This window comes from Nelumbo nucifera, chromosome 5 (genome assembly GCF_055504915.1).
Source record: "Nelumbo nucifera cultivar China Antique chromosome 5, China Antique-T2T, whole genome shotgun sequence".
NCBI lineage: Eukaryota > Viridiplantae > Streptophyta > Magnoliopsida > Proteales > Nelumbonaceae > Nelumbo > Nelumbo nucifera.
The window spans coordinates 37929219-37945298 of NC_142653.1; the positions used below are offsets into that span (position 1 = coordinate 37929219).

The following is a 16080-nucleotide window of genomic DNA, read 5'->3' on the forward strand; positions in this document are numbered from 1 at the left end:
TGGTACTCAAGAAAGTACTGATATTTTTGAATGAATTAAGAACAGTAAATTTAGGGAACTTACATGTACAGCACCTGCACTGCATGAAAAGCCACAAATTATCTTTCATCGGTACTTCAATGATGATAACGTGCTACATAAACTAGCAGGCAAAAATCAATGTACTTCATACGATCTGCAGATCCCATATCCAATACCTCCATGTTACTCCCCAATTCATGCAATGTCAGGCATACCACCTCCAAGAAGTCAAAACTTATGTTCCAAGAATACTACTTGCTAAAATGGGCGTCAGATAGCACTACAGAAAGTGCATTCTGTTCACCAATTGGCATGAGATGCAAGTTGCATCCAAGGATATAGCAGAAAACGACAAGTTAGAACCTAGAAGGAACGAAAATAAAGTCCTTCAATCAGAGTACTCCCTTGGAGATGTCTTGTTTGCAAGCATAGAAAAGATGCCCCATTAACCAATTAAGCAACCTATGAGATGAGCCTATATTTGTGCATAAAGGAGTTCATTCCAGGTGTCAGGAATGCCAGGTAGGCACCAATGCAGGCAATCGTTAACACCCTCTGTGGCTTTAATACTGTAGCGGGATATGTGGGCCTCATCTCTCAGCTGAGAAATGGCAGTTATATCCAAAATCTTGACCCTTGTACCCTTTACAGCACCATCCACGACAGGATCACTAGATTCATCTTGTGAAACTTCACTTCCTCCAGCCAATGGAGTGGTATTATCACATCTACCCCCAGTATTCCAATCCCCATTAGAGAAATGCCTTGGTGAGATGGTCCTGAAAAAAGCTCTCAACTTTGGATACTGGGGAAGCTGTGTATCTAGCCATTTGACAACACTATATATAGTGAAATTCTTCGCATTACCAATCTGTGCACGTTTTCTATCTTTATTGGGCATACCATCCACATACATCACCCACCGGTTTGCCTGAAGTTTCCCTCTGTTCCAGTGATGTCCAGTATTGAGAACCAAGACATCAAATCTGTGAAGGTTCCTGCGCATAAAAGCAGGAGGTCTATCAAGGTGCATGGCATAATCTGTAGCTGGATCTGTGATGTTCACGGGTTCCAAGTCACAAAGGCTTGCAGACCAGTAATACAATATGGTGGTATTTGTGCTTGGGAACTTATAAGCCCATCCATCAGGACGAATAGAACCTGGTGCTTTGAAAAGACCATACTCTCCTCCAACATCTTCAACTTCCGGTGCGTCTTTACCACTTGTAACCATACACATAAGAGATTGGAATTGCTGCCTTCCTAATGAATCTCCTATAAAAGCAATAGTCTTGTCCCGCATCCTGGATTCACCATGATCACCATTAGAGCACTAGACATCATCATAAAATCCTGATACTGTAAAATTACACTATAAGGGGGGGGTGGGGGGGGGGGAGGGGAGAGAGAGAGAGAGAGAGAGGAGGCTTAACAGCTCTTCCTGGGTTGGAACCCAAGCAAATTGTCATGCAAGCAGAACAATGGAGGTATCTACCTTCTCAAGAATGTTGATCCTTCAAATTCTGGCATCTCACAATTTTCAGGCTGCCAGCTAAATCCTTCATAGGAAAAATCTGTGCGCTGGGTCAGTCTACAGGCCCACATTTCAGACAACCACTGCTTACATCCAAACCCAGAATACAGTGGCCGCTTTCTGTCAGAGACCCATCTACCCTTGGCATAGTTGCAAACTGCAATAGTGAAAAACTTAAGCCCTAAGAATTAATCAAGTTACATGAGAGAGAGAGAGAGATCTAGATGTCTAAATAACTAGGATTTCTGATAGCCAAATACACTTTGGACCAAGTCCCCTAAATTGTAACAAGTGCAGTCCAGATTTTGAATGCATATTGTTTTAAGTATCTATTTGGGAAGGCTGAAGTACAGCAGCTTGTGGCTTTCCAAAGTGGGCCCTACACAGACAGCCTTTAAGCTATGTTTGGTGAAAAATCCGGAGAGCCCAAATTGGCTGCTAGTCAATCATTTTTTGGGCTGTCCACTTAACCTCTTTAGATAGCTTAATTGGAGTGACTCAAGACAGCTGAACCAGCTTAGGTGAATGTTCAGATCAGCCCACCCAAGAAGGCACTAAGTTTTTCAGACAAACTTAAATCATGCCCAAATAACTAGCAGTCCAGCACTGTCATGCTTATTAGATGGACCTGGCCTAGGATGAGTGACAAGAACATATTCATTTGATAATAACTCCAAAATCTAGATTTTTCACACTAAATTAAATCTTACCTGTGCCAATTGCTCATAACTTACAAGACACAAAATACGAATATACAAAAGAAGCAATTTTTAAATCATTGAACAGGAGACTCTACCTCTCTTCTCTGTGTCAACTATTTTCAAATCCCATTTGTTTTCTCTCTCCTTGGAAGAGCTGGCAATCTTGGAAGGCATTGGTGCTTCAGCAAAACCTTGTTCTTTTTGTCCACTTCCTGTTTCCCCTGCTGTCTGTGCATCAGGAAGTTCCTCCACTATCTCCTCTGTTGTCTTAATAGACAGCAAGGGATCTGCAGGAGCAGCAATTAGAATCATTGTTTCAGAAGTGAAAAACCAAAAGCCAAAACTAAACAAAACTATGGTATAGATCTTGAAAGAACTTTTAACTCAGACACTAACATGTCAACTAGTGTTTTAAAAGGTGTGGGAGGTGTATCCCTGGAGGCACACCTCTAGGCAAGGTGCCCCCAAAACGCCCTGAGGCATATGCCAGAGGTGTTAATAATTGTCAACATGTTGGAATCATATAGTAATTGTTGGGAAAAATGGGGAGGCAAATTAAGAGATCCATACATTAAAGAAGTTCAAAATGCATACTAGTTTGAAATTTCTGTAATCTTTAAGACTAAGCTAAACAGAAAGACAAGAAATGGAAATGATTAATTAGTGGGTAAGTAGCTTTTTGCAGATTAACCTATTCTTTTCCTATATTTATCATTTTTCTTTTTCGCTTTGCTGCATCAACAAATTTTATTTAGGAAGAGGAAAAAAAAGGAAATTAGAAATTTACAAAGAAAAATCCCTGAAGACACTCTTTGAGAATTACCTACAAAGAATTTGCACCCTTGACCCTACCACAGAATTCATCTGAGGAAATCAAGACATCACCTAAAAAACCCCTTCCAAGCATCAAATGATAGACAAGAAATACAAACAAACTTCCCAAAAAACCAAGATGGGAATTAACTGTCAACCCAAACAAGAATCCCACATTAAAGATGAAATGTAATAACACAACAAGATACCATATAGCATAGATTAGACACAACCATAACAGACATCACACTCAAAAGATACCCAGCAAAAGCCAAAATCCACAAAATAAAAGCTAGCCCATTAAAATGAGGCATCCAATTTCAAAACCACGGAAAGAATCTAATATTTGTCAAATCCTAATTAAACCTGTTCATGGGCCAGGGTTGGGCTTAACTTCTGCCAATGGGTCCAGCATGAAGCCTGAGCACAAAGCAGTGTAAAATGTTCATGGGCCGAGCCCAAAGCCCATATCATAAACAGGTCTATTTCTAACATATCCTGCATTCTTCTTCTTTCCTCCTCCTTTTGTTTACAGGATCATTCAGTTCATAATTTATGCTAAACTTTTTTAAATATCTTCTTTTTATTCTTGAATACTCCATGTTACCAAGCAGGAGCTAATGATTAAACCTTTTTCTCCCCCCAATTCTGTCTAAAGATCTTTTTCTTGATGACGAAACTTCTGAAATTTAACCACTGTACTTGCAAGTCTTCTAGTCACCTTGTCATCCAAGGGATCTTATGGAACAACTTGTCCATTTAAAAAGGTTGCAGACATTGAATCAACAAGTGCCTCTTAAAATTAAGTTTCCTCTTCTACGGAAGAAAGTATATTGGTCCTGATAGGTGAATTTGCATGCTCTCCTTAGGAACAGATGGAAGGGTACTTAAGTACTTCCTTGTCCCAAGAGACCCTATTTTCCTATCTGGTTTGCATCTCCAAAACCTGAACCTACAAATGACCAATGTTTATAGGTTAACTTTAGATGTGATTCAAACCAATAAAATTAGTAGAATATTTTAGAATAAAGCAAAAGAAATTAAGGAAGAAGAAGAAGACAGCAAGAAGAAGAAGGAAGATTGGAGAAAAAAGGAGGAGTTTGATAATCTCCTCTTTCTCCCACTAATCCTTTTAATAAACTTGTACATAATTTACAAAATTGCCCTTAAGTAAGCGTCCACATCAGCACTATACTTAGAAAACATAAACAAGAGCTAAAGGCCCATAAAGAAAAGGCCCAATAAGAAAAAATAACAAGAAAGACACTAATGGGCTAGGGCCCATTTGGCCCAGTCTCTCTACAACTTTCAAACAAGGTTCAAAATATCAATACGCCCGATACGCCGGTAGGCGGCGTATCGGGCGTTTCGATACTTGTTTTTTTACTTTTCTTTTTTCAAAACTGGTTCAGGGGAGCCAGTCTAGGACCCCTCCATCCCCTGAACCGGTCAGACCCCCAATACACCCACTGTAGGGGCGTATCAGAAGGGTCCCGGAACAATACGTATCAGCTGATACGGGCCGATACATAACGATACTTTGAACCTTGCTTTCAAACGTCAATTCATCACACCAGGAAGTGGTTCTATCAAGATGACTAGAGAAAAGAACATCTACATCAATCACTACCCAGATTATGGTTTGCTTCTTGCTCCATTTCAGCAACTGAAAGGGAATATGATTGGCTTTGGTTTGAATATTGACCTTAAATGCATGCTGACCAAAAAAGAAAATTATTCAACTTGAATAGAACATCCCCTCATATTTCTTCAATGGTTTAATCCTTTGGAGAAAATTGCTTGTTATTTTCTCAAATTGTCTCATTTTCTCAGTTCAGTTCATTACCTTGCATCTTATACTCAAGTATACTCCTGATAACCTGACCAGTAAAATGGAAAATAATGCCTAAATAATGAAAATAACCATGTTCCTAAAAAAAACTGGCAAGTATGAGCTGTGAAACAAACCTGAAGGCATCTCAAACTGTTCCTGCACTGTGAGCAATGTAAGTGGGGTTCTTTCCCATGCCCAAAGAAGGATAGTTGTGAAAATGAGGACTGTGAGAGTAAGAGAGAGTAGTTTTCCCCTCAATCTGTAAATGTTTCCTCCTTTCATCTGAATAATACAGCACAAAATACACAGAACCCTGTTCAAATCTTTGGTTAAGGATATACAAATGCTGTCATGGACATTAAAATTTTTGAACTTTCTCCCTGAGGACAATATTCACCACGAACCCATCCTTTTTCTGTCAAACTGCAAAAGTTGACAGCATCAGCTGTACATAGAGAAGAAAAATATATAAATTCGGTGTTGAGAAGTATAAATCCAATCATGAAATGACATCAAATTATGCAAATAATTTGGTGAAAAACTGTTTGGTTGGTCTCAAAAGAGAGCATATATTAGATTAGTTCACAAATAGGAAGATGAAAACTATATTTTTTTGGGTGGTTAGGGGTGGGGGATAAAGGTAACTAAAGTATTTGTATTGATCACATGTGGCAAAAAGCGAGTACAAGAGAGGATGTACAGGAACACACAAAACTAAACAGTCCCACCCACAACTAAAACATAAAAATACTCAGGCAAAGTCCTCTCAATCCCTGATTTAGCTAGTTCATCAGCCAAGGAATTTAACATTTTAACTCCCTAGGAATCCATCAGATCCAAGTGGCCAGCAATGTAAGGTGATCACTAATTTCATTAAGATAGTGAGGAGTACACACCACAGACTACTCCCAACTGTTTTTCACCACCTGATGATGTTTGATGGACCTCACTCAATCAATAGGGAAAGAAGACATAACTGATTGGGATGTAAATACTAATAATGAAGAGTCCAAATGTGTCAATTTAACAACTTTGTAGGTTCGCCATCAAATTGCAGGTTAAAAATATAGCTGCCAATTATTATCAGGTCTAATCAGGCCAGACCTGATAGCCCCAATTAATAATTGGGCCGGTTCTTGGTCTGTTATTACAGAAACTATTGGGTCTGGTTTGGAACTGATTCTGCTCATTTATATATCTGATCGGGACCAGGTCTACCCTGACCCAAACCAGACCTAACCCATTGACAGCACTATTTTCCCCTTAATCTTTAGTTATAAAGCAGAAGTTTCATTTTTCATGTTTTCATTTTAACCTTATCCATCTACTTGGGCTACATAGCTCACCTTATCCATCGGGACTGGTCCAAGTAAATAGCAGATTTTATATGTGTTGTAGTGGCTTGGCAAGTCAAGCAACAATCTTTTACATCAATGTATATTCAATCAGCTCAAAATCTCATTCCAAACATACATTGTATAATTCTTACCTGGATTTTCCTAGAAGCCAAATAGAAAATACCTAAAATATACCAGCTTAGTCATGTTGAAATTATAAACACTTGAATATGCTGTTTTGTGATGTTTAGCCTACACATCTCAATAAAAAAGAGCTTCAAGCTAAAAAAACAAGTGATGGACCCAAGGTTATGTCCCAACCAAGGTAAGAAGAAATGTTATTAATTTGAAAAAAAAAATGTATAACTGTATCTCTTCTTTAAGAAAAATGTGTATAATTCTAAGCCAACATTGACAACTTTGTATCCTCAAAGAATGTGAAAGGCATCATAAACAACCTTGAATTCATGCCAATCTATCCTGAAACAAAGCCCATTATGCAAAAATATCCACACTAAATTTCACAACAGCATAAACCACTAGGCTACCTCCAAAAATCAAAAATGTAGAAATTGACAAAATTCAACTGAATAGAAAATAAAGCCTTTTATTTCATTAGCTAGATATTTAAGAAATATTAAAAACATGTTTAGTTCCTTAGGTCCCTTGTTCAAACAAGTCTATACCCCACATTGTGTTGCAGACTACCTCTACCAGTGTATGTATGGCCTTCAGAAATATCTTGAAGATTTAAAGACAAGAAAAGAAAAAATAATTCTTCATGTCACATGGCTGCATGCTACAATATGAAATCATCCAAAGTTCAAATACATGGATCCATTTGGCACTGCACCTCATCTACCACAAGTCAAAAAAAAGAATGCAAGCAGAATCCAAAACCTATAATGTGTAAACATTATAAGTTAGACTAAATGTGTAAACAAAAAAAGAATGACAAGCATCTTCGGGGAAAAAGGTTAGACTAAATGTAGTTTTCTTCAAAAGGTTGCTGTGTGATTGAGCATGCTCTATAAAAGCATTCAATATTGGGTTATCGTTTGGCTGGTGGGTAAAGAAAGTTAGACCTACCAGACTACCCCCCACAAGTCACTAGCAGCCTTATAGAATTCATTCAATTAAGAGTGCTCTATAAGAAGATGCTTAGTCTTAGACTTCAATTTAAGATTTGTGGACAGCCTTGCATTTTATTCCTGTAATATTTAGAAAATAACATTCAAAAGCAAGACCTTTTAAACCATTCAATAACTAATCTGCAACTATTCCACCACTTTAACATACAAAATAATGCTCCAATGACAGAATGTTCAGAAGCCTATGAAAAGATTTGATCCCCATAGGCCATAACAAGCTACTATGCAATTAGAAGATTAACTTGTTGGACAACAATAAGCATTTAAATCTAGTATGTGAGTATGTAGCAGAAATTAAGTGTAAGGTTATAATTCACATAAAAGAATGGACTTCACAAAACTTTGATCAATATTGAAATCATCAAAACACTGTAATACAGAAAGAGAGTTTCCACCTTGGCAAGGAAAACAGTTGTGCAATACCTAGGTTATGTATCACGAAACATTTGCTCTTATATTAGCTGACTTAGAACTTCAGAACAGAGTCTTTATACTCTAGAACTCTCAAACCTCAATAATTTAATACTCTTGATAATATAGGTTAGGGTTGCAGTCTTTATTCTCTTCATTGACAGATCCAGACCTCACTTTTGCCAATCTCAGTATCCTTCTACCACAAAGGCACCCTGAGCTCCAAGTTCCATTACATGAATAGAATCCACTTGATCAGAACAAAACTCCAACATCTCCAAATCCATGTGCACCCAAATTGCTCCACCATTTACCAGGAATACAACAGATTAATAAAAAAGAAGGTTTATATGAAACAAACCCTTGTTCAAGCAGAACAGAATCCCTAAACCTGAAACCAACCTTGATCCCAAGATTTATCAAATAAAAATTATCCATTACTCTCAGTAACAATGAAATCCCAGACAAATAATTTTTTCTACCATGTCCTTTCGAATGAAACAAGTTCCCCTTCCTCCAAGAATAACAGAGCTGAAATTTAACACAAATATCAAAAAACAAAATACAGAATCTCACCACAACTGACAAGATAAAGTTTTCATCCCATAACCCACGTAACAACATGCCTTGCCAAATAAACCCCATTCGTCCTCATTGGCCCTGCATACGAAGCTTCATTTCAAAAAGGATGAGAACGAGAGAGAGAGAGAGAGAGAGAGACTCACTCTTGTTTGTTGTCTCAACTTAGCTCTACCCAAATAAATGAACCCCATGCCATCAAGGCATAACACAACAATGAAATAAAGGCATGCAACTATGAATGCAATATAAAATCATAATCCAAATTTTATTTAACAACACGAAATCTTCGGTTAAACCTCACTAAAACCTTAATCCTAACATCATAACCATGATTTGAAACACATAAAAGGAGTCAAACGAGGAAAAAATTCAAATTGAAATAAAATGAAAAAAAAAAAAAAGAAACTCACACGGTAGCAGTAGTCACCGGTGAAGAGGAAGATAACCAGCAACTAGGAAGACAAAGGCAAATGACGAAGCTGAACAGTTTTTAAAGCGAAGAGGCAAACTCTAAGTTGTAATCCGTTGTCTATTCCCTGTTCATTTATACCAAAAAATAAAAGTAAATATATAAATAATATCTCAAACGAGGAATGCTATGCGTAACCAGTAGAATGAAGTGGAGAGAGAGACAGATCTCCATCTCATCACCTAACTCCACAGATCTAAGTTATGATCTGTTAAGAACACTCGCCGATAGATCTGAGAGGTTTTCATCATATATCTCGCCGGTAATCGCCGGCCATGGGAACCAAAACACTCAAAAAAAAATACTCACCGACAAGCCTCTCTGGTCGGCAAGCTTAGAAATAGGGATCTTCTGGGATTCTTCTAAACAACCCAAAAAAAAAATCCAAAATTAAGAAAATGCTCGCGATGCTAAAGAACATGCAGTCTCACCTTTGATCGCCGGACGTCAAAATCGTCAATGTCAAAGGTGGTGGATGCTTGAATTTCTTCCTTACAACAGTCTCCCGGAAATTTTTCGACCTCTGTGGGAAATTTTTCTCAGGGAAATGGGGTCTCACTTTTTCGAAGGCTGTGGAGTGGATGGAGGCTTCAATGTCTTTCTTTACAACGGTCTCTCGAAATCCCGTCCTTCCGTCTCTCCCGCCATCCTCTCATTTTGTCGAGCCAAACATCCGAACATAGGGTAAATTACTCATACGTCCCCAGCGTTTTCATCAAATGCTAATACTTCCCTCCCGTTTATGTATTTGCTAATACCCCATTGAACATAAAACTTCTGACTCCGGATCTCATGTACAGAAGAACTCTCGCCACGCTTATCCACAGCACACTATCCCATGCATTGGGAATATATTCCTATCTATAACATGTATAATAGTAATACTATGTTTGATATTTCTACGGCTTACTTATCAAAGGAAACACCCTACCAACATTATCCGACACCGTATATCTCATTTATGGCGGGTCTCACTTTTATGGTGGCCCATTTTTATAGCAAGATTTATGGTATAAGATCAAATTGGTAGCTTGTTGGAATGCATTTTGTTGGGAGGAGATTCTGAACTCCAAGGGAATATAGATGTTAGAAGAAATTAAAATAATATTAGTTATTTTCTTAAAATGCCTTTAATAATAAAATGTTAGATAGTTTATGCCCTTAGCTCAAATTTGATTGATGTATAAATACATTTATTGTAAATGAATAAAAATACATTATTGTTTTATGTTGATATTGGTATGTTTCTGCGAAATTACCCTTTAAACTAGATACTTATGAGACTCGTATTAGATTAAAATGCTCTTAGCCATTAGATAAAGTTGGGGCAGCTTGTCTCAACTATTAGGGTTAGACTCAAAGCACATGCAATGTGTGTTTAGTTTAAACACTAAACCTTGACCATTTTCTAATTATGCCGTAGACTTTGGAGATTAATGGGCAAAACTGGAAAGTTACACATAACTCCTAAACTTGATTATTACACTAGGTATTGAATTGAGTTATCTTTGATATGCCAATCAGTGAGATCCATTGAGGGTCAAAACCTAAATATGTTGGGGCAGTTCGAGAATTCAGTTGAGTGGATGATTATAGTGATAAGATCGGTCCCTTTGTCAAACAAAGTGAATTGTAGGACTTACACTTTCTCTAATGAAAACCTAAATTGTCGGTAGTGGATTTCAATTATATTTGAGGTTTTGTTTTGTAATATATATAGATATATATAATGTTTTATTGAAAATGTTTGCAAAAGGTTTTAATTATTGGGATTCATCCAAGCAAAGAGTGTGACACTATACCTTGCAACAAGAAAGAGGTCATTCCCTGTCGAATAGTATTTGATCATTATGGGCCAAGAGGTTAAGTCCATTATCCTTGGGTCTTTATAGGATGGTTGAATAAAATGATAATTTAAGTGTAAATGTTGAACTCATATTGAGCCCATAGTGATGTACTCAGGGGTTCATTGTGTTTAAAAGTGAATTCAGACAAGCCTTTTCATAGAGGCTAGGCTGAACCCATATGAACTTATGTGAGGTCATTGTGGGGTCCCACACCATACAAATTAGACCTAAGTTGGCCATGCAACACCCTTGGGTCGTGAGCCTTATAGTTGATTGGCGTAAAGCCCATAATTAATATGATTAATTAAGTTGTCATGTAACATGGGGCAAATCTAGGTTTGGATTTGGGTATGGAGACCTAATCTTATAATAAGATAAGGTATATCTCTAATTAGAATCCAGATCTGATTTAGATTTGGATTATCTCTTAATTAGATTATGAGATAGCTCTATAAGAGATTATAAAAGGGGAGGGGACAGACCAGTCCAAAACATCTTCATAATTTTGCAGTTTTTGGTTTTCTCTGCACCCTTTTGTCTCCCAGTTTTCTCTTAGTTTGACCTCAGCTACTAGGACTGATATAGATTAGTTTTTCTCTTATTTTTGCAAGAAAAATTCAGGGGATATTAGGCTCAACTTCCCTAGTTCGACCCAAGTAGTTGGATTGTAGTTTTGTTAAAAACTATGTTGTTAATCCGACTTCAGGAATATACTGCACCATCTTTAGTGGAGGCTAGTTTTAAGACTGATTTAGGTATGAACTTCCACCTTGGGTTCTGCATTTGTGGTATTCGTATCAGGTATACATCTCCCTCTTTGATTGGTTTCAAATATGGTCTGGTTCAATACAAGACCAATCTTGAAAAATGCAATTTTTCAAAACATAGGGAATTCGATTCCCAAAAGGATTAGGAAATTTTTGAAAATTTGCCCAAGCATCTAGCATGGTTCGGCCACCCATCTTATGGATCCTAACAGTTTATCATCTCAAACTTTATTTTATTTTTGACCTTTTAATTTTTTATTTTAAATGTCATGACACTTCCCATGCTAAAACTGATGGTTTATTATTTATTAGTAGAAAGGTGGAATCAAGGTTTAAAATATCAATACTATTTTTATGTGTTTTAATTATTTAGAAAAAACTTTTTAAAATCACCTTAAATTGGGGGTGGATTCGAGCTGAGTCAAGTCGAATAGTACTAGGCTCAAGGTCGTCTCGAGGCTATTCTATAAGGCTCGAGCTCGGTTTGAGCCAGAACCTTGAGCTTGAGCTCGGCTCAAGTCAAGAGTTCATAAGCTCGAGCTCGGCTCAGCTCGTTTTATATTTTATAAAAATATTTAGAAAAAATATTTTATAAAAATAAAAATTATATATATACTTTTTTATTTTATATTTAAAAAATTAAGAATTATAATATTTTTATTTGATATAATAATTAAGAATTATAATATATATATATATATATATATATATATATTCGAGCTGACTTGCGAGCCTCATAAACCGAGCTCTAATAGACTCGAACTTGACTGAAATCAAACTGAACCGAACCAAATCGAGCTCAAACAACTCGTGAAAAACTCGACTCGTTATCACCCCTTAAAGTAGATATATCATATACTAAAAGATACGAGACAATATACCGGATTCAAGGTGTATCATATCAAATTTGAGCAGAATAAATAATTTACGAAAATAGTAAAGATCTTTTAGTAGATAGCAAAGTCTAAGGGGAGGTCTTGAGGTCTTGACCTAAATCCCAAGAAAAGTATAATAATTTTCATTATTGTAGGCCCCGCATCTAATTTAATGTACGTAGAGGCCCATCATGTTTTTTTCCCGCTTCGAGCGTAGAGTCCCATCATCATGGTACTGGAAAATTAAGGTCGCGTACATGAAAGAGTGATAACCATTCAATCGGTACCATCAAATTGCTAATCAATGTGCATTCAAATTCACGTGAGTTTATAATTGGTTAGAAGTTTTTTAAGTACTATAACATATTGACCGGTGATTTTATACAAAAAAAAAGAATTTGCAGTACAACTACGGGTCCCAACAGTTATTTGCAACCGTACATTAAGACTATCTCGCTGTCGTTATTGGTAGATGTTTCCGGAGTTCACATCTGCGCCCCACAGCGTCCCACATGACATCATGGCGTGTATTGGGAACATCTTGATGATACGAAATGATGATGTTGTCATTAGGAGATATTATCAATACAGGGCAAGGATGTGCTGTGGGACGTTGTGTGGCGCAGATCTGAATTCATTTTTCCATTGTATAGTTGGGGTGTGTGTTGGGACTGGTTGTTAGGGCCCTCTGTTGCGATCCGGTTTTATATCGAATTGGGATATGCTCTTACATAACACACCTCACACCGATCTCACAATCACATCTCACCCTATAATGGGAACATCTCCCATGAATAATAAATTCAAGAATGGGAGATGTTCTTGATGTGCGGCCCGGACATGCTGTGGCCTATGAGGTTGATGTGAGGCATGCATTATAAGAAGCAAATCCAGACTCTTCTATATCGGCCTCTACCTCCTAATTTTTCAATTTTCTTTTTTTTATAAAAAAAAATATATGATGTTGGAAAAATGAGAAAATTGATGATGCTAAAAAGACATGGTATGGGAAGAGTTTTGACCAATCAAAACTCCAATGAATTTTGATGAAAACCTATCTAATTGATGAGTTTTTTTCTATATCATATCTTTTTGGCATGAAAATTGAATCCTTTTTTACAATTTAGTTTTTTATTGGGTCATTTACTAGAACACCCTCAATAGTTTTACAAATTTACTTAAACTTATCCAATAGTTTTCATTTACTAAAAGACCCCTTATAGTTTATAAGCTATTTACTTAATTGACCTTTCACTAAGAAGTATTTGTTTTGCAATCTAAAAATAATAAAATGATCACCTAAAGTGAGTGGAAAATGTTCAAGGGCATGTGCCCATGATTGTTTATTCCAAAAATACCCTTAATAATTCTTTATATAGAAAACAAAATTGACCAAATAGAGTGGTTGCTCATGTCTTATTAGGGATAAAAATAGTATTTTATTTTTATTTTCTTTTGATTATTCAAATGGACATTAGGGTCAAAACTGTGATTTTCCACTGATATCTAGTGGAACCTTAGATGTCATTGTTCTATTCTTTTTTATGCCAAGTAACATTGTTCTATATTCTTCATTCTATTGAAGCCAAATATCTTTTTATAGATCTAAAAATCAAGTGTTTTATTTCTAGATAGGGATATTTTTGGAATAAAAAGCAGGGACCCAAACCCTTATATGGTCACATTACCATTTTTTGACAGAAATATAAAGGATTCTTAACAGAGGGTCGATTAAATAAATTGGTTATGAATTATTAGGAGTGTTTTAGTAAACCTAAAATATAGGATACACTTTAGTAAATTTACAAAACTACAAGGGGTGTTTTAATAAATGACCATAATAAATAAATAAAGGGCAAAATTTTGAAAGTACCCTTATGGTTTAGATAATTGATTAACACTGTTACCCTATTATTTCTGACAATTGACAGGGCAAAATCTAAGTACTTATTGTTTACATATTTGTAAGTGCTTGATGAAAATTTTGAAAAACTGCAATCTTTCCTTCTATGTGGCATTTCTTCGCATTTCTGAGGGAAAGTCCATCAACAAAGAGCAAGAGGCCATCCTCTCCTCTAAGTCCGCCGTTGCCGCCCCCCAATTCAACCTCAACAACAACCTTCTCAAACTGCATCTGTAAATTTTATGTCAGAGATTCAGAAATCTAGACTGAGAAAGCATGTAGAAAGCGTTAGCAGGACCGTAGTAAGAGGAGGGGCACTCCTTCAATATCTGAAACATTTAGATGATTCAAACATGGCAAGGTAGACTGTAGAGATGGGTAGAATGATTGCGTGTCAACGCAACAGGCCCTTCTTCGTCTTGGTCTCCCCCGACTTATCCAAATTTTTTGTAAGATTGAAGAACCCAAAAGAGATTTTCAATTTTAATTACAGAATCTGATTGTAAAGGCAGAGTCGATCAACTTGATTAATTCATGTTATTTGTATTTTCTTTTACAATTAGTTATTGCTTGAGGAAATCTCTCCCATTGACAATGGTGTTGTTGAGGAAACTTCTCCCATGGAAAACGTAGTTTTGAATATAAACAACGAATGGTGTTGTTGAGGAGCAGACAAATTTAACATAGCATCTGACGTTCTGTAGTAGGGGTTTTCCTTCTTTTCAATATTTCTTTGTGCTTTTTCCCTTGTCTGCACTACCCTTTCTGTGTTTATTTAAAATCTGTTTCCTTAGATGCAACCGACGGTCGACCACAATCCAAAGAACACCAGGAAGTTATTGTTCTTACAACCTATAGAGTTATGCACCCGTTCAATGGAACGGTGCCTAAAACTAAAAAACTCACCCTCAAAAGTCCGACCGGGAAATGCCAGGCACATCAATGGCAGAGCACGCACTAAAGTAATTACTGAGATTTATGAGAGTGCAAGTGATTCTCACCCAAAGAAAGAAAAGCAAGGCGATGATGCTATAGGGGTGGTCAACCACTTAGTCCATCTTGGGGGAGGATTCTCTGCTGGCAGGGGCAGAGCCAGAAATTTTTTACGAGAAGGCCAAAACTTATGAATGGTTCATAGGGGGGCCAAACCATTGGGTGAAAAGTGAGGGGAGGGAGAGAACTTATATAGAAAAATGTATTCACTGTGCGGATTTCTGGACCATAGGGGGGGTCATGGCTCCCTTGATCCCCCCCAGCTCTCCCCAGTCCGCTGAAGTACACAAACCGATCCACTGTGAGTTTCTTCGAGGTGATGCTTCTTCAACGGGTCTGATCTAGTGCATCAGCTTCTGGCTGCCATTAATGGAATAAATGGAGATTCTGGACAAAACCAGCGCGACATGGACAGTTGGCATGAGACCTCACCTGAGCCATATATCAATGCAGTCCACATGGAAGGCTGGTGGGTGGTGATAGAGGTAAATAGGTCCCAGTGTCCCACTCCCAGTCTCGGTGCCCTGAATTCTGTGACAAAAGGGTATTTTAGGGATTTGAATTAGTGATGTGATGTCACATGTAAACGATTTATGACGGAGGATTAACGGTAGTAGAGGTTTTAGACAATAAATTGTCAAAAACAGTAAGGATACTTTAAAACAATATGTAAACAGTAAAGATAGAGTTAGTCAATTAGCTAAACCACAAGAGCAATTTAAGAAATTTGCCCATAAATTAAACTGAAGCAACATGTGGCAATTTGGGCCTGGGGATCTTAGTATACAAAAAATCAGAACATTGACTCCAATTCTCTTGATCCCCTATCCACACCCACCAGG

General features: G+C 37.1%; 1 protein-coding gene across 5 annotated transcripts; it reads right to left on the reverse strand.

Moving 5' to 3' along the window:
- Positions 1 to 9565, reverse strand: TBL14 (TRICHOME BIREFRINGENCE-LIKE 14). Of its 5 annotated transcripts, XM_010272035.3 has the most exons (7): positions 9285 to 9565; positions 8795 to 8920; positions 8379 to 8462; positions 5038 to 5348; positions 2352 to 2543; positions 1517 to 1712; positions 1 to 1325 (listed from the first exon to the last, which is right to left on the reverse strand). In XM_010272035.3, exons 4-7 carry the CDS (start codon positions 5183 to 5185, stop codon positions 497 to 499), a joined length of 1365 nt encoding a protein of 454 aa, XP_010270337.1. In that variant the 5' UTR covers positions 5186 to 5348; positions 8379 to 8462; positions 8795 to 8920; positions 9285 to 9565; the 3' UTR covers positions 1 to 496. The 5 variants fall into 5 exon arrangements, with proteins under 5 accessions (XP_010270337.1, XP_010270338.1, XP_010270335.1 ...); XM_010272036.3 differs by lacking the exon at positions 8379 to 8462 and having other exon boundaries at positions 5038 to 5326; XM_010272033.3 differs by lacking the exon at positions 8379 to 8462.
- Positions 9566 to 16080: the final 6515 nt, after the last annotated feature.